This window comes from Harpegnathos saltator, unplaced genomic scaffold (genome assembly GCF_003227715.2).
Source record: "Harpegnathos saltator strain DR-91 unplaced genomic scaffold, Hsal_v8.6 scaffold718, whole genome shotgun sequence".
NCBI classification, from domain to species: Eukaryota; Metazoa; Arthropoda; class Insecta; order Hymenoptera; family Formicidae; genus Harpegnathos; species Harpegnathos saltator.
The window spans coordinates 261,480-280,793 of NW_020230558.1; the positions used below are offsets into that span (position 1 = coordinate 261,480).

The window sequence follows — 19,314 nt, forward strand, 5'->3', positions numbered from 1 at the left end:
CAATGCAAACGGAAAGACATGCAAGTTGCATTGTAGTAGAATTGCATGAACGAAATATAGAGTGATTTATTACAACTTAAAGAGAACGCAATTGATATATAATGGGTGAAATTAAGAATATGACTATAATCTTAATATGATCTTTGAATCGTACGATTACAAATTTTACATGTTACTCACGTATCAAAATAAACTGAAAATAGAGCTTCGTTTTCATCAACGTTTTAATTAATAGCTACGTCCGAAAAGAGTATAAAACTTCGGCTTGTTCTTGCAACTATTATGAATGCATTTCATCCCGTTCAGTGGTTTTGTCAATTTCGGTTGTTCGAATGGTATGCAGAGACTCTTCGCGCCCATTGACAACGTCCCAGTCTCCTCGTTGTTGTCTTCTCTGTAATCAAACGTTTGTTTCAATATTAAGACTATTTCTTCGCTTAACTAAGTTTTTATATTTTGTCTTTAAAATAAAATAGGTGTACAATCTAATGCTAAAAAGGAATCAAATTCCAATGCAGCAGTAGTTGAGTTAAGATCAAGCTGATCTCGAGCGAACGGATGAGAAGAGACTCTCATTGTTTCTGAAATATCATTTTTCTGCAAGTGTCGTTTACCTTGCGCTATCAGCCTTGATGTTATCCTCGCATGACTGCTCTCCACAGAAGGGTGACAGTAACAAATTGTTGTTGTCGAGTTGGTGACGGAAATCGGTCCAAGTTTCCACTTGCTTGATATGCGCATCGAGATCCTTCCTCGCTCTGTAGACAGAATCCAGTAGACAGAATCGCAATTTATCGATAAAGAAAAGAAAAACCGTGTTATTAGAGGAGTCATTTCGAGCGACGCTTACTTGCTGAGCAATCTCGATTGTATATTCTTCAGCAAGGAGTGTAATGCCGAAATCACTTGATCTCTCGGCACGGTGTGCCTCTCCAAGTTATCTCTGCATACAAAAGTGACCTGATGCTTCTCCACTTCCGCCGGGCCTAATTCTATTCTTACAGGCACGCCCTTCAGTTCCCAGTGATTGAATTTCCAGCCAGGCGTTCGGTTGTTCCTGTAGTCTACCCCCATCCTGAATTTACCGATTTCAAGTAATTCAGTACGCAGTTTTTCGCATTCGTAGTTAAGCCGTTCTTTTTGCTCCATCGTCGTGCTCGCGGCGATGCCGCATGGAATAAGGACGGCTTGGATGGGCGCCACCATCGGTGGCACCATTAAACCCCTATCATCTCCGTGTACCTATATACAAATAATAAATAATAAGTAAAAAAATAAACTTGCTATATGGCTACATACAATTCACAAAGCGTCATAATAGTCTGAAGATAACGCAATTCTATTATTTATATAATTGCCGATGACTGACAAACAAGAGTCTTATTGCAGTTATTAATTTACAATAATTATATGTTATTGCTAAATAAGTAATAATCGTGTACTGCTAATCGCGATAAACTTTTCTTCGTAGATTCTTTCTTTTTCTTTTTATAACCATTCATTTTTTTATAAGTGATAATTTCTGAAACTGACCATTATCATGACTCCGATCGTTCGCGTGGTCAGACCCCACGAGTTCTGATAGACGAAGGTTTTCTCTTCGCTCTCTGTGGCGCCTTCCACCTGGATGTTGAACATCTTCGAGAAGTTTTGGCCTAGATGGTGGCTAGTTGCGCCCTGTATCGCTCGTCCGCTCGCTGAGATAAAGGCTTCCACAGTTGTAGTGTAATCGCCACCGGCGAACTTCTCCTTCTCGGTCTTGCGACCTTTGATAACAGGCACTGCCAGTAGTTCCTCGTAGACTCTGCTGTATAAATCCAAGATGGTCAGAACTTCTTCTTCTGCCTCCTTCTTCGTGGCGAATGCGGTATGGCCTTCTTGCCACAGAAATTCTCGCGTACGTAGAAAAGGTTTGGGGTCTTTGAATTCCCATCTCTAGAAACGAAGCGGAGTGATTAAACAACATCGCCGCGATCTCCTCTTCGTCTTTCGTCCGAGTTGGAAATATCCAGAGTTGGGAAAATTACTTGTTCAAAGTAACTCGTCATCGCCACTTATTTTGAAACATAACTCACTAGCCTCGTCGTTACTCAAGAAGTAACAAGTCGTTACTTTAAGTCGCTTCCATTAGACTCGAAACACAGTGGGTATAGTAAGTCTTTAACCTTCCAAGTCCAAAACTGTAACGTAATAATTCCTGGCGAAAGGCATTTTTTTGCATTAGCAGTACTAATCGTACTAACGCTTAAAATTTGGAGTTTACTACACTCATTATTTCGAGCCTTACCTTTCTCGGTAAGCATTAAAGTTACCGTTACTGTCAAAGCGTTACTGAAAAAAGTGGTTGGTAACAATACTAATTATTTGAAGTCATTATTTCTCCCTTCTCAACTGAACTTCAACTCTGAATCTACGCTATAGCTCGTTGAAATTCAAATCTCTAATGACAATAAAGATAATTATTACCACAACGTTGTTCCACTGATTGAGCTTGAGCGGCAGTTCGGTATCCGATCTCAACCACTTGGCATAAGCCGGATACATGACAGTCTCGGAAGTGGGCCGTATTGCCACCGGCTCTGCCAAGTCTGAGTCACCGCATTTCGTCACCCAAGCGACTTCCGGCGCGAAATCGGCAATGTGTGCTTTCTCTTTCTCCAGCACGGCGCGAGTCACGAAGATCGGGAAGTAGCACTCCTGCACACCGAGTGCGGTGATCTCACGATCGATATAGTCCTTTATGACCTTCCACATCATGAAGCTCCACGGACGGAAGATGTAGCATCCAGACACGTCGTAGTACTCGATCATACCGCTCTTCGTGATGGCCTGAGAGTACCACTCGGAGAAATTCTCCAGCTTCTTCACCTCCAGTCCTAGCCTCGTGCCAGTCTTATTCGTGTCCTTGACGGCTTCCGAGTTCTCCTTCGCAACTTCTTTCTTCGCTGTTTTGCCGGTCTTGGGCTGCTCTTCTTTTTTCTTCTTCTTGGGTGTTGCGTCCGACGACATCGCGGGCTTCCAGTCCTGACCGGTCGTGTCCTTGTAGTCGCTCTTCAGAGCTAAGAGAACCTTCACCTCCTGATCGATCACACTTTTCTCGGCCTTCGAGCTCTTTAAGCTCCGCACTTTGTCACCTTGTTTCTGTATTTCCTGAGATATTCTCTCCGTGATCTCCTTGTTGTCGTCGTTTTGTTGTCGTTTTGTTTTGGTGTCGTTGCCGCTAGCAATCGCATTTTGAGCGGGTTTCTCTTTATCGCTCTTAGTCTGCTTCCCCTTTTCGTTTTGCCGCTTCTGCGTGCGATCGCATTTCTGATCTGCTTGGTTAGTTTTCTCGTTACATTTGGCCTCTAGTTTCTGTAGTTTCTTCAACTCCTCGTCCATATGTTTCTGTAACTCAATAATCTTCTTCTTCTGCTCAGAAATCTCCTTGGATAGTCCTGCCATGTCATCGTTCTCGGTTTTCGGTGCCTTGGGAACAATACCAGGTTTCCAATCATCCCCGGTGCTGGTTTTGTATTCCGCTTTCAAAGCCAAGAGAACTTTAACTTCAGCATCGATAACAGCCTTGTCCGCCTTCTCAACTTTCAAGCGACGTACTTTATCTCCTTGAGTGATAATTTTCTCGTTAATAACGTGCACGTCTTTCGCCCGTTTGTCGTTCGATGCATTTATGCTCAGTGCAGTCACAGTATTTGGCACGGTTACCGTAGTATTTGTAGCCGGAACTTTAGAAGGCGGCGCCATGCGTCCGTCGGGTATATGGAACAGTATGACAGATTGTTCCCGCGACGAGTAGGGGCTGATTGGTGCGTAAGGAACGTCGCATATGAAGAAGCCTTTCCTCCGGAGCTCGATGATCTCTCCTTTCTTGACGCGCTTTAGCTCCACTTCGCCTAACATCTCGACCTCTTTCCTCGTATCCTTTGCCACGAAATTCTTAAAGTCGTCATCTTTGCCCAACACTGGCACGCTCATGATGTGATCGAAGTAGACAGCATAACACGATATCGCGTCAGTCTCTTCCGCCTTCCGATCGGATTCAGCTGCCGATGGTGCGGCCAACCACGTGATCTTCAAAGTGTCCTTATAATTCTTGTCGTCCAGGTTCAACGACGCCTTCACATTCACGACAGTGCTGTTCTTCTTTTCTATCTGCTTTATCATCAGATTACCCCAGCTGATGAAGGTCGTGTTTTGACCTTCGATCAAACTCTCGGCATCATCTTTTTCTATGAATATTTTAGGACCTACTCGCACTCGCTTAGTACCTTTAGACGGATCTTTGGGATGATTTTGCACGGTTAACCATTCCTCCTTGGCGTCCATCACTTCAACCGGCACGATTTTATCGTTATCCAATGTAGTGTACCTGAAAAACAAGTATGTAGAAAAATTATAACGATATTTCACTGAGAGGGAAAATATTATTGATGAAATTTATAGTACCGGATAGCGACTGGATCGATGACCTTTTTGTTGAAAGCCCAGATCTTGTCCCATTGCATAAAGACTACGGATTTGGAGCTGCCTTGTGCAATAATGAATTGTTTTAAACCTTCCACTGTCATCCCTCGTCTCAGGATACCTCTGACCGTCGGGAAGCGCGGGTCATCCCATCCGTCCACCAAGCCTTCGTTCACAAACCACGTGAGCTTCCGTTTGGACAGAACTGTGTGGGTCATATTTAGACGTGAATACTCCCAGATATTTGGTTTACGTAGTCCTAGAGCTTCTAATATCCAGAAGAACTGGGGATCTCTGTCGCGATACTCCATTGTTCGCAGCGTATGGGTGACGTTTTCGATGGAGTCGACGATCGGACAAGCGAAGTCATACGTGGGATATACTCTAACGTAAACAGAAATAAAAAATTCAAGTTGTTAGTAGGAAATGATGCATCGCAGCCGATATTCGATACTATGTTTTGCTTAAGTATCAAGACGTTTGAATGATATAAAATATGCGATTACTTGTATTTGTCTCCAGTACGTGGATGCGGCTCAGATTTGCAACGATAAATTGTCGGGTCGCGCATGCATCCATTCACCGACTCGTAATCAATCTTCGCTCGGACACAGCACTCTTGACCCTTCACGGTGCCGCGTCGCATTTCGTCCCATAATGCAAGATTCTTCTCTATGGCTGTAAAATGAAACGTCAGTGTGATCATTTTAAGTACTATCGATAGAGATTATTCGAGTAATAATATCTAGAAAATTTGTCGAATCGGTTACTCACAGTTATTTCGATTGTCGGACTTCATTTTTTGTTCGCGTTGTTCTTTCATAAGCTGCGCCGAGGTGTCATCTACATATGCGTGTCCACTTTTGATCAGGGTGGTACAATACTTCTCTATCACATCAAAATAATCCGAGGTGTGCGTGAATCGATCGGATTTGATTCGCAACAATTTTAAGTCTTCCAATATAGCATGCTCAAATTCCACAGTTTCTTTCGCCGGATTAGTGTCGTCGAACCTCATGATGAGTTGTCCTTGGAAAGCTTCGGCGTAATATTGATTTAAGAGAGCTGCTTTAGCATGACCAATGTGCAAGTAGCCACTTGCCTCAGGTGGAAATCTCACCACTACCTAAAGTAACAAGTACATAGAGATTACAAGATTTAACTTATCAAAAATTAATTAAAGAAACCAATCTGATCAATTTTATGCCACAATTCTACCTTGCCCATTTTAGCTCCAGGTAGATCAATAAATTTACCCTCCTGTTTTCTTGCGCTTATCGACTTAGCTGGTGCAGTACTATTTAATTCAACTTGATGCAGTCCTATTAGAACACCTTCATGCATTGAAATCTGTTCATACCATCTGGTAATATTGCGATATTTTCCACCATATGTCTTAATAAGATCTCTGTTCAATATAATACAGAACACATAAATGTCAGCTAATGTAATCCTTTTGGCGACAAGCCATGTCCGTGTCTGTAATATACAATCCAGATACTCAAAACTAGATGTATCTAATATATCTGCTGACAGTTGTCCGACTGAAAATGATATCCAATGGTCAACCTCTGTTCTTTCTTGAGCTTGGTCGCCACCTAGTACATATATGAAAATTTATTACAATAATAATTTATATATATACAACTGAAACAAATTTTAGAAAAACTTTCTTCTATTACTTGACATCATAAAATTATTTGTAAATTCTTACCATAAAGCTCTGAGTCTAATGTCCTTGCTAGATAACGAATAATATCATTATTACGTATTGCTAATAGTTTATTACTTTTGTTATCATATAAACCAGCCTTTCCTTGTTCTGCCAATTCTTTTTGCCAGATTATTGTCATATTATGTTGCTTCTGAGATTTGATCAGTTCAGCAACTATTATCACTTCTGTAGAAAAGATAAAATTTGTAACAATATTTATAGAGATTTATCCCAAAACCTAATAGCCATATAGACTCTATCTTCAGGATACATCATTGGGATGTACTCCTGTCAAGATCCAGGAATTAAATTGATATAAATATTGCTAAATGTCCATGAAGGACAGATTGCAATAAAAGGGGATGCTAAAATAAAAAAATAAAAGAAAAAGCATAGAGATTAATATCAATATATGAATGACATATATAAGATATTACAGATAATCTATTTTTTTTTATAAATGCGACATTTTAGGGAAAAATGTTTCAGACAAAGTTGTACAGTTTCAAAGGGGATATATAACAACTATATCATTTTGTTTACAGATAGCACCACTTTTGAGATATTCACTGATCATTACTTTTCTTAAATAAAAACCCCAATTTTTTATATCATATTTTTCTACCAAATAACTTGAATAACTTTTGTCTAAAATATTTTTCCGTCACGTTTATAAAAAAAAAAAAACAGGTATGGATGGTCTGTGACACCATATATATTGCATGATATAAGAAATTATATTCTTGCATCATGGAACATTTGATTGATTGACATATAATGAACGATAATAGAATCATTGGAAAATTCTACATCTTCAATATTTTATTGTTAACATAGAAATATTTAAATACGTGCTCTAGTTGCATAACAATCAAAAATGTTTTCTTGTTCTTAGTAAAACATCTGGAACGAGTTAATCAAGACGATAAGTACATTTGATTGTAAGAAACGTTATACCTTTCGAAGGATCGTAAGTATTGACACGGAGTGTAAAATCCATTTTAGTTTTCCTGACTTTTCTTCTCTGTTCCGTGCGTCACCTACTGCCGTACGAAGAATTAACTAGCAGATCGACACTGCGTGGCGAGCAGCCTGGCTCCCGGGTCCCGGAGGCAGAGTTGCTAGATGCAGAGAGAAACCTGAGAGCGGAAACCTGATAAGCGAAGGTTCAGAAATTATTATGAGTTCGACGCGCCCCCTGAGCAAATAGACGTCAACTACGTCGATGTCGCTCGGTAACGAGGTGTGTCTGTGATAGTTTGGTTCATATCTGAGCTACTACACAGAATATAGTAAAAATTACTATCAGAGAGAAGCCTAAAGCTAAGACTCCATGCATGCGGTGAGCTCCGGCAAACGGCTGCGGTGACCAATCAGGAAACAGACGCATGCCGGAGCTTGCCGCAACCGGACTTGCGCCTCCCTCCTGATTGGTCACCGCAGCATTTGCCGCAGCTCACCGCATGCATGGAGTCTAAAGCTAAGACTCCATGCATGCGGTGAGCTGCGGCAAACGGTTGCGGTGACCAATCAGGAGACAGACGCATGCCGGAGCTTGCCGCAACCGGACTTGCGCCTCCCTCCTGATTGGTCACCGCAACCGTTTGCCGCAGTTCACCGCATGCATGGAGTCTTAGCTTAAAGCTAAAGCTAAAGCTAAGACTCCATGCATGCGGTGAGCTCCGGCAAACGGCTGCGGTGACCAATCAGGAGACAGACGCATGCCGGAGCTTGCCGCAACCGGACTTGCGCCTCCCTCCTGATTGGTCACCGCAACCGTTTGCCGCAGTTCACCGCATGCATGGAGTCTTAGCTTAAGACTCCATGCATGCGGTGAGCTCCGGCAAACGGCTGCGGTGACCAATCAGGAGGGAGGCGCAAGTCCGGTTGCAGCAAGCTCCGGCATGCGTCTGTCTCCTGATTGGTCACCGCAGCCGTTTGCCGGAGCTCACCGCATGCATGGAGTCTTAGCTTTAAGCTAAGACTCCATGCATGCGGTGAACTGCGGCAAACGGTTGCGGTGACCAATCAGGAGGGAGGCGCAAATCCGGTTGCGGCAAGCTCCGGCATGCGTCTGTCTCCTGATTGGTCACCGCAACCGTTTGCCGCAGCTCACCGCATGCATGGAGTCTTAGCTTTAGACTCCATGCATGCGGTGAGCTGCGGCAAATGCTGCGGTGACCAATCAGGAGGGAGGCGCAAGTCCGGTTGCGGCAAGCTCCGGCATGCGTCTGTCTCCTGATTGGTCACCGCAGCCGTTTGCCGGAGCTCACCGCATGCATGGAGTCTTAGCTTGAGAGCGGCCACGCCGGCGTTTTTGGCGACATGCTTTTTGATGACTGATTTTAACGCCATCTGCGCCTATTTGTAGTCAGGAACTACGTTGACTACGCCCATTTGCAGATGCTGCCGGTAAAGTTTCTATTTGGTGCGTGTCTGTTCTACGCCCATTTACTGGCGGTTCGTGTCTGTGGTACGCCTATAATTGCGGGTTGAGAAACACGGCATCGCGCACAAACTTACACTTCGTTCAACAGCACATGATTCTTTTTCGGTACATATGCATTTCTATACATATTTTTGAAAAATTGCATCTTCTAATTATTATCCGAATTATTATCTCTTGTTACATTCGTAATTCGTAACAAGAGCAAGCGGTAATTTCCAGTTGACACAGAGTATTAGTTACATTACATTTATATTAAAATTTCGCACTCAACACCATCCCATATAGCACAGACAATTGCAGCAATATTGCTGTAATGTTGCAACATTGCACATTGCAGTGCAATATTGCAGAAATATTGCAAAAACAATATTTTGCATTATTATATTTGCAATGTTGCAATGTAGCAACATTTCAAATTGCGTTATTATTAAAAAATTATACAAGATATCGCTAAATAGAAGAGCACTTTTTCGTTCCTCTCGCTTAGTTCTACGCCCCTACAGAGTTGGTATGTTACAGTTATGGGACACTGTGTATAATATTTAATCACCACGATTTAGTTGTACAATGATTTAGTTTCATATCCCAAACTTAGACGTCTTATTAATTCAAGAATAGTTACCGCAAGTCTTTAAGACCTGTATTATTCCAAATAACAAGGTGACATCTTATTAACGTTCTATTGAGTCAATAAAACGGCGTCTTTTTAAGATATCATTTTATTCTTTGAAATATTACAGATCTTGGGAACTTTCTGTGACTATTCTTGGTTGATATCAGAAATGAAAACAATGGTATATTAATCTTTTTTTTTTCATGTACGTTAAAATAAGAGATTTCCATAAACCGACACTTATGATCGATTTTATAAATTTGTAAAATGTTCTGAACACTTTTCTTTTGCTGTATGATAATCATTCACTGTAAATAATTAATGAAATTTATACAAATATTGAGTTGAACATATTATCTCTCATGATTATTGTTACAGAATTTTTATGGAAAATTATTGATTGTCACAACAAGAGGAAAGTGTGTCCAGAATATTTTATAAATTTGTTAGATCGATCACAAATATCATCCTCTGGAATGTATCTATATAACAAAAACAATTTTTGGCATACGATCTTTGTCTTCTGCCGTCATTAAATAAAAATTTTTCAGAAGACTCTCAATATATACGGGGTACCCCATTTTAAAGGACCTACTCAAATATCTCAAAAATACTGCGTTAAACTGAAAAATATTTCAGACAAAAGTTGTTTGGCTTGAAGGGAAACATAAGACAGCGATAGCATTTTATTTGTAGATGGCATCACTTTCGAGATATTCACTGATCATCAATTTTCTTAAATAGAAATCCCAATCTCTTATTATATCATCTTTTCCTACCAACTAATTTGAACAACTTTTGTCTGAAACATTTTCTTATTTGCTTAATATTTTTTGAGATATTTAAGGAAACTTGGTAACTTTTTCACCATTTAATTTACGATATCTCGCTAACTATTCGTCGAAAGAAAAAATAGTATTAGACTTTTTTACTTTATTTACTATCAAGAATATATTACTATAATAATACCCTAACTTTTGTTGTAATTTAATAATTTTGAAATTTCCAAAGGTTGATAAGTTAACAAAAGTTAGGGCACTATTATAGTAATATGTTCTTGATAGTAAATAAAATACAAAAATAATACTATTTTTTCTTTCGACGAATAGTTAGCGAGATATCGTAAGTTAAATGGTGAAAAAGTTACCAAGTTTTCCTTAAATATCTAAAAGAAATATTAAGCAAATAAAAAAATGTTTCAGACAAAAGTTGTTCAAATTAGTTGGTAGAAAAAGATAATATAATAAAAGATTGAGATTTCTATTTAAGAAAATTGATGATTAGTGAATATCTCGAACGTGGTGCCATCTATAAACAAAATGCTATCGCTGTCTTATGTCCCCCTTTAAGCCAAACAACTTTTGTCTGAAACATTTTTCGATTTAACGCAGTGTTTTTGAGATATTTGAGTGGCTTCTTTAAAATGGGACACCCTGTATACACACACACACACACACACACATATATATATATGTGTGTATCTATATATATATAAAGCATTATTGCATACAAATTATATTACAAATATTGCTGCAATGTTACACTGCAATGTTACTGCAATATTTCATTGCAATATCGCTGCAAGCGGACATTTTACCTTTGCTGCAAGATTGCAGCAACATTGCAGTAACATTTCGCATCGTTTCTGCAATGTTGCAATCTTGCAAAACAACGTTGCTGCAATATTGCTGCAACGGTGCTGTGCTGTATGGGGTTTTTTTCGATGTACGAGCTTTTCTCTTAAAATTCTATCGACTATTCGCAGACTAATATGTTATTAGGAGTGCAAAAAAGTTCTGAGCCTTTTTTCGCAAAATTCAAAATTTATTTAAAAACAAACAAAACTATATTAATCAACGAAATATTCCCCGTTTGCATCGATGACCTTTTGCCATCTTTCGGGCAGTTTGCGAATTCCCTGATGGTAAAAGCTCACCGGCTTCGAGGCGATAAGAGTCATCAATGCATTTTCGTATCTTTTCAAGTGTCACAAAATGTGTATCAGTCAAGAAATGCTGCAGAGACCGGAATAGGTAGTAATCGGAAGGCGCCATGTCTGGGCTATACGCCGCGTGCGGGAGAAGTTCCCAGCCTAACGCAAAGATATCCTGAGTCACTTTCGCAACATGTGGTCGGGCATTGTCATGAAGCAATATCACTTTACAACGTCCTTTGCCAGTAAATGGCCTCTTCTTCAAACGCATCGCTCAAATTGCTCAATTGTTGCTGATAGCGATCTGCCGTTACTGTTTCACCCGGCTGTAACAACTCGTAATACAATACACCTTTCCAATCCCACCATATGCAAAGCAAAACCTTCTTGGCGTGGATATTGGTCTTTGGCGTCGATGTCGAAGGTTGACCAGGGTCAACCCATGATTTTTTACGCTTCGGATTATCATAAAGTATCCACTTTTCATCACCTGTAATGATTTGGTGCAGAAAATCCTTTTTTCGGAATCTTGAAAGCAAAGTGAGTGCCGTGTCACGCCGTCGATTTTTGTTGTCTTCGGACAGTGCAAGCGGAACCCATCTGCCTTCCTTTTGACCTTTTCCCATTGCATGTAAACGTGTGGAAATGGCTTGTCGCGTAACGCCAAGTTGCTCTGCAAGGTCCTTTTCAGTTTGTGCAGAGTTTATATCCAACAATGCTTGCAGTTCGTCCGTTTCAATCTTTTGAGGGCGTCTAGCACGCGGTTCATCTTCAAGACTGAAATCTCCTTGGCGAAATTTTTGATACCACCTTTTACACGTAGCATAACTTACAGCGTTCTCTCCATATGCAACACAGATCATTTCAGTGGCTTCAGCAGCATTTTTCTTCAGATGAAACGCGAAGTGGATGGAAAATCGAATATGCTCTTTTGTTATTGCCATCGTGAACACTGCTGATTTTAAGGTTATGTGCATCAAACGCCAAATAGCACGATGTTTCGAAAGACCAAATGTCACTGCTTTAAAACCGCAAGAGGGCGGGAAAATTAATGCAATTTAAATTGTGGTTTCAGTAGTATGAAATCTAGGGCTCAGAACTTTTTTGCGCTCCTAATATATGTGTCATATGTTCGAAGTGGATACCGTTCTATTAATTGCTCGTCTATATTAATATTCATTTCCGAAATGTGACTTGTAAGAACAGTTGGTATGTGTTCTCTCCGATTTATACTTCTTCAGGCAGTTCTTCCACTTCAATATGTCTCCTTTTCTTCATTTGTTCTACATTTTCATTAACATGTTCGCTCTCGAAATGAATTGGAACCGCATCCAATTTTAAACGTTTTTTCGTGCTTGTCAGAAATGATGCATCATTGAAATGGTCTTTGCACAATCCCGCGTATCTAAGGGAGTGAGAAGACCATTTTTCTAACTTAGTATTTCCTGCAACAGAAATGAAATAAAAAACATTTGTGTGTATATATCTGTGTATAATTTTCATTTATTTATTTAATATAATTTTTCTATATAAAATCATCTTTAGTTTATTTTAAGATGCTTCGTTCACATTGACTGTGTTCAGCAGAAAAACTTACTATACGTTATTCGAATGAAAAACGTAAAATATGTGAATTTTATTGATATATATCCATATAGAACAAATATCCAATTTGCATGTCATGAATATTCTCTAGACATCGCAATATCTATCGGATATCCATTGGATGTATTTTGGATATTTGTTCAGTATGGGCAAATTTCGGTAACTCATGAAGCAACCGCAGTGTACAAATAGAATAAGTGAAAAAAATTAAAAAAGTTATACCATTTTGTAATTTTCTCAACATTTACTCTGTAATTAATTAAAATGTATAAGCGAATAAGTGCACGGGAAGAGATACAACGAGCTCTGAAAAACGTTTACTTCTTAGCAACGATAAGTAACAACTCATTTCGGAGGTACGCGGCGGTGTGTTATATACAAATGACATGCAAAGCAGAATTCACGACGAAATCTCGTGAATGTGAAATAATATTTTTGAATACATTTTATGCTAGGATATTATTATAATCAAAGCCGCAAGGATGAGATATGAATTAAAAAAAAAAATAAATTATTATTATATAATTTCATATTTGTTTTCCATTTTTTTTTACAAAAGAAACTCGTGTGTGTGTGTGTGTGCGTGTGCGCGCGCGCGCGCGCGTGTGTGTGTGTGTGTGTGTGTGTGTGTACGAATGTATGTGTCTACCTCAATAAAATATTTTTATATATTATATATAACAATACATCCGCCTTTTCCGCCTCTACTTCCTCTGCCGCTTCTGCCAACCCTATCGCCTCTGTTAGTTCCTTTGTTTCCTCTTCCTCGTCCTCTTTCTACTAGCTGTAGCAGCATCGAGAGTTGTGCCTGAAGACTGAAAAAAATACATATATGCACACATATAGACAGAGAATCCGGTAAGTCGTCAAGCAGCAACCATGTACAAATAGATTTTGTAAAACTGAAGTGATATATTATTGTTAAAATCACGAAATATGAAAAGAACAGAGAGAGTTTTTTTATTTATTCCACGATCACGGACGAGAATACCGCACGAATGACGATCAAGAAACTGATATCCGATTTATATCGATATATAAATATATGGTAATAAGATGATATTTTTTGTACCCGAAATTATTTTCCCAAGATATTTCAGCGTTACGTTATTATTTATTTATACTCCAGCAGGCGTTTTCTAACGTAGTTGTGTTCGTGTGCATATGCGTGTTGCATTTAAAGTGTACGTGACGTACGTGTACATACGCGCACTCACATACACACACACGCGTGTTATACGCCACAGAGAGAATCTCAGGGCATATACTTAAACATTTTTCAATCACCGTAAGTTTCTGTGTGAGAATGCAGTCGGCACACACGCACGCACGCACGCACGCACGCACGCACGCACAATAAAATTACTTAATTCAATTCAATAAATGGCTCTGAGCAAAATAGGGTACTGCTCCAACGCCACTCTCACGGTGTAGGTAGATTAAATTCTGTAAGGCTATTTTCCAGTAAAGGTAAAAGAAAACAGGGACAACACGTATGCAGTCCCACGATCAAAAAATATGCGTAGTTACAGGAACCACATCCAACCGCCACGGAGGTGAACAAAAGACTTAAAATAAAATTATTTCAGATTCTACTTACAAGAGTGTCACCTATAAACGTAGTTTAGGATACAATGGAGTCCTCCTACTTCGCTTTAGTAATTTATCTTGCACTTGATTAAGTAGAATTATTATAAGAATAATCGATTATGGTTGGTCCATTTTTTACTGCTTACGCTTACAACCTTATTCTTGCAGCCATTGTAGATGGACCTTAACAATAAGGACCAATAGTTACTAAACTAAATAAATAAATAAATAAATTCACGCAGTTAACATGCCTTTTTTATAAAGTGGATGTGCTTCTAACACTTTCATCACGTTCCGCTGTTTTCGGATTGAAAACATTTTTCTTTTTAACGGTACGCGATTTACGAAGATTATCAGAACTCCGAAGTTCTCTTAAACCTTTTTCACGTCCCATAATAAATTATTCAAAATAATTTTTTATAAACGCACAAGTATCAAAATTATTTTTTATGAACGCACAAGTATCGACTGCTCAGTGCAACTGCCACAGATATACTGACGCCTAACCTAAAATTTAACCGTTTGAATGCGGCGAAGTGATATCGCGCTTCTCTTGTGTTGTGCCAAAAATGCGTAGAAGCGCGATCGCGCTGCTGTTTGTTATTAAGAATTAAGGTCATTCTACAATACGTGTCGTAAGTTGTAAGCCGTAAGAATTGGCGAATCACAGTCGATTATTACAAAAATAATCGGCTATAATTGGTCAGTTCTTACGGCTTACAACTTACGACTGTATTGTAGAATGACCTTTAATCTCTTAAGGTCATTCTACAATACGTGTCGTAAGTTGTAAGTCGTAAAAATTGGCGAATCACAGTCGATTATTACAAAAATAATCGGCTATAATTGGTTAGTTCTTACGGCTTACAACTTACGACACATATTGTTGAATGACCTTTTAAGGCTCGTCTACAATAGCTGTAAAAGTAAGGCTGTAAGACTGTAACTGTAAGGCTGTAAGCTGTCAGCGAATGAAAATATTTCATTTCATGTCTTGCAACCTTACAGCCTTACTCTTACAGCTAATGTAGACGAGCCTTTACGACTTTACGACTGCAACATATTATTTTTGTAATAATCGACTGTGATTCGTCAATTTTTACGACTTACAACTTACGACACGTATTGTAGAATGACCTTTCACGACTTTATGACCCCATTGTAGACGTAGCATAATACCTCGTCTACAATAGAAGTCATAGAGTCGTAAGTCGTACAAATTGACCAATCGCGGTCGATTATTTTTCTCTTACCGGACTATGATTGGTCAATTTCTACGACTTACGACTCCACGACTTCTATTGTAGACGAGGTATAAGCAGTAAGAAGTAGGCGTAAGCGGTAAGAAATAAACAAATCACAGTCGATTATGACAAAAATAATCAACTGTGGTTAGTCCATTTCTTACTGTTCACGCTTTCTTCTTAAGGTTATTCTACAATGAGGTTGTAGTAGTATGCAGTAGGCAAATTGACCAATCATAGTCGATTATTCTTCGATCGTAAAGAGAAGAATCGATCGTGATTGGTCAATTTGCCTACTGCATACTACTACAACCTCATTGTAGAATGACCTTTACTGCTGTAACGTCCCACCATATTAAAATTCCCTATCTTCTCACCAAAACTCACCATACCTTTTCCTACCCAATCAAATCCTTACCTATCATCGACTAATCCAACTGCAACGCCTCCTACAAACACCTCTGCAATCAACAGGTACCTCTGCCGTCTTTTATCGTTAATATAATATAATATCATTAATACTCGAAACTATTTACTGAATCATCATCTATCTTCTTCTTTCTCTCTCTTCTTTCTACCTTCTTGCTTCGTTTAGTAAGCGATAGATTATCAAACAACTAAATAACATAAAAATAATCATAAATAGCATATTTTGAAATAAAATTAACATTAACATAAGACTGAAGCAGACATCGACATAGTAAATATATAAAATACGAAAAGAGAGAATAAGAAAATTTAAGAAATAAATTTAGAGCTAGTTTATAAATTCATTTATCTTGGGGACTAAGAACGATTTCATTCGGGCACAGCCGCGCACATATTGGAATGTGTTTATGTTATAGATATCATCGAGTGATAGCTGTCCCACGTTCTGCGAACTAAACAAAGACCTGAAACAAAGACTCGAAGAGGAAAATAATTTCCTTTTTTCTTCTATTTTTCTTCTTTTTAAATATTAAATAATTGCCATCATATTTCGCAAATAATTCCTCAAATATTATTGTCAAACCGCCTATCCTAATGTATATGCGCTTTAGAATTGTAAGAGGATTTATTCGTATTATTTAATTTTAATGATTACTACGCCCGAATGAAATAATTCTTTTAAGTTTCCAAATTCTTATATTATACTAAAGGAAATCAATAACAACATATCCATTTCTTTGTAAAACATAATTTTATTAATAAATCAGCCAACAACGAGACAACTGAATTACCAAACGCTACATATGATTAAGTATAATTTTAATTACTAGATAATAACATTTTTATATTTTTTAACCAATAAATAATGAAGGGTGAATTAGGAAAAGACGCTCAATTGATATCCATATCCATAGTGCCGGGCTTGGGTACAAAAAGGGCTCGGCCCTTCGCGCGCAGGCAGTCTCTCGTCAGTCTCTAAGCAGTCTCTCGTTAGTCTCTAAGCAGTCTCTTGTTAGCCTCCAATTAGCCATCAGACAATCTTTCACTGAGCCTCTTGTTAGCCGATTGTCAAAGGGTCTTGAGCCTGGAATCAAAAGGTCGGTATTAAAGATTATTGTTCTTGGGACTCCGTCTGCAAATGCTAAGACGCTTGTTAAGACGTAAAATCCAAATCATTAAAGGTCGAACGAGCCTCTTTTCCTCATAATGATCCTATAGAGAATCATTTCTATTACTTGAATAAGTATTGAGCCAGCTATTAACTACATTAAATTTAGTGTATGAATTTTTAAACTTAACAATATAGAATAATTTCATAATATACAGGGTGCACGATTTATCTGAAGACATTGAAATATCTCGAGAACTATGCATTGGATAAAAAAAAGTGGTTAATGAAAGTTGTTAGTTTCGAAGGGGGACATCCAATGATACCAAACTCGACCTCCCACCCCACCTCCTGGGGGTGGGGGTTGGGAGTAACTTTGAAATCTTAAATGGAAATCCCCATTTTTTATTGCAGATACGGATTCTACGCCACAAAATACGTAAATTTTGTTCGAAACTTTTTTTTTATTCGTGATAGATGGCGCTGTAATCGCAAAAAATTATATTTTCCGCAATTCTCCAGAAATGATCATTGGATTGAGAAATAAAAAATATCTGTTCAATATTTTTAAATCAACAAGTGCCAACAACTCGTGAAAACATGGTAGAACGCATAAGAAACGCTTGCGCTGAAACTCCCGCAGATATGCTTCTATCCTGTGTACAGTCATTTGAAAAAAGGATCAATAAGTGTATTGAAGTTGAAGGTAAAAATTTCGAACACTTACTCTAATTAATTGAACAGTGAGAGGCAAGGGGACTCACATTAAAAAAGCACCCCGATCTGTGAGAGGCAAGGGGACTCACATTAAAAAAGCATCCAAAGGGAACATAAAACTACTACGTCCTCGTCGTTGTTCCTGTGTAACGCTAAAAGTAGTTTCTCGGAAAAATTCAACGCTATCTATCACGAATGAAAAAAATTGTTTCAATAAAAATTTCACGTACAATCTAATTCTGCAATGAAAAATGTGGGTCCCCATTTGAGATTTGAACGTTATCACCCACCCTACCCCGAGAGGATGGGGGGGAATAACTTTTATGTTCTTTAAAAATATTGAACAGGTATTTTTTATTTCTCAATCCAATGATCATTTCTGGAGAATTGCGGAAAATATAATTTTTTGCGATTACAGCGCCATCTATCACGAATAAAAAGAAAAGTTTCGGACAAAATTTACGTATTTTGTGGCGTAGAATCCGTATCTGCAATAAAAAATGGGGGTTTCCATTTAAGATTTCAAAGTTGCCCCCAACCCCCACCCCCAGGAGGTAGGGTGGGAGGTCGAGCTTGGTATCATTGGATGTCCCCCTTCGAGACTAATAACTTTCATTAACCACTTTTTTTTATCCAATGCATAGTTCTCGAGATATTTCAATGTCTTCAGATAAATCGTGCACTCTGTGTATATGTGTGTACAGATTTCTTTACCTCTCTTCTCTCTTATCATCTTCAATCTTTTTCCAGAACGCCGTGCTTGAACCACGAGCACCGTTCTTCTTTTCTTTACCTTAAGAGTGTTGTGCTTGAATCACGAGCACCATTCCTCCCTTTTTATCAGAACGCAGTGCTTGAACCACGGGCACAGTTCTTCTCTTCCTTACTTTAAGAGTGTTGTGCTTGAACCACGAGCACCATTCGCCTTTTTATTTTTCAAACTTAACCACGTCCCTTCCATCTACTCTATTATAGATATTGTTAAAATAAATATTACCTAAAAATCTTTCATGCCGAAAAGAACAAGAAGAGCCGGACGGCGGATTCAATTTAGACGTCTGTTGAAAAGTTATTATAATCCAGGCACGCTCGACCTGGCTGTTTTCAAAACAGATTTATCTAAATCTTCGGTCTCGAGAATAAAATCTGAAATAAAGGGAAATATATTTGAAGTTAAATTCAACACTAGCGAGAATACTATTATTTTTAAACCTAACAGTAACCCACCTCCAAAGGAAACAGATTCAAATAATAAGGATTTGGACAAGAATAGCGCTGATCCGAAGTAAACCAAACAAATCTAGACATTGCATGTTCTATGCTTGTCCAGGACGTAACACTGCTTACAGTCATTGTAGACCACGTTTTAAGGTCATTCTACAGTACGTGTCATAAGTTGTAAGCCGTAAGAATTGGCGAATCACAGTCGATTATTACAAAAATAATCG

General features: G+C 38.7%; 1 protein-coding gene and 1 long non-coding RNA gene across 2 annotated transcripts; both read right to left on the reverse strand.

Moving 5' to 3' along the window:
- Positions 1-50: 50 nt before the first annotated feature.
- Positions 51-7,307, reverse strand: GluProRS (Glutamyl-prolyl-tRNA synthetase). Its single transcript, XM_011147030.3, has 11 exons — positions 7,136-7,307; positions 6,179-6,364; positions 5,683-6,062; positions 5,239-5,590; positions 4,971-5,142; positions 4,447-4,848; positions 2,467-4,369; positions 1,534-1,935; positions 851-1,242; positions 615-758; positions 51-394 (listed from the first exon to the last, which is right to left on the reverse strand). The coding sequence occupies exons 1-11, from the start codon at positions 7,176-7,178 to the stop codon at positions 229-231; spliced, it is 4,542 nt and encodes a 1,513-aa protein (XP_011145332.1). The 5' UTR covers positions 7,179-7,307; the 3' UTR covers positions 51-228.
- Positions 7,308-12,242: 4,935 nt separating this feature from the next.
- Positions 12,243-14,958, reverse strand: LOC112590106 (uncharacterized). The gene is made up of 4 exons (XR_003114001.1): positions 14,828-14,958; positions 14,379-14,551; positions 13,466-13,593; positions 12,243-12,618 (listed from the first exon to the last, which is right to left on the reverse strand). It is a non-coding gene; the product is annotated as an uncharacterized LOC112590106 (long non-coding RNA).
- Positions 14,959-19,314: the final 4,356 nt, after the last annotated feature.

Excerpts from the sequence above, each read along its gene's own strand:
- GluProRS (XM_011147030.3), bottom strand. The coding sequence starts at position 7,178 with ATGGATTTTACACTCCGTGTCAATACTTACGATCCTTCGAAAG. Across the intron at positions 6,063-6,178 it reads ATTAGACTCAGAGCTTTATG|GTGGCGACCAAGCTCAAGAA; the intron begins GTAAGAATTTAC and ends TATATGTACTAG. Across the intron at positions 759-850 it reads CAATCGAGATTGCTCAGCAA|AGCGAGGAAGGATCTCGATG; the intron begins GTAAGCGTCGCT and ends TTCTGTCTACAG.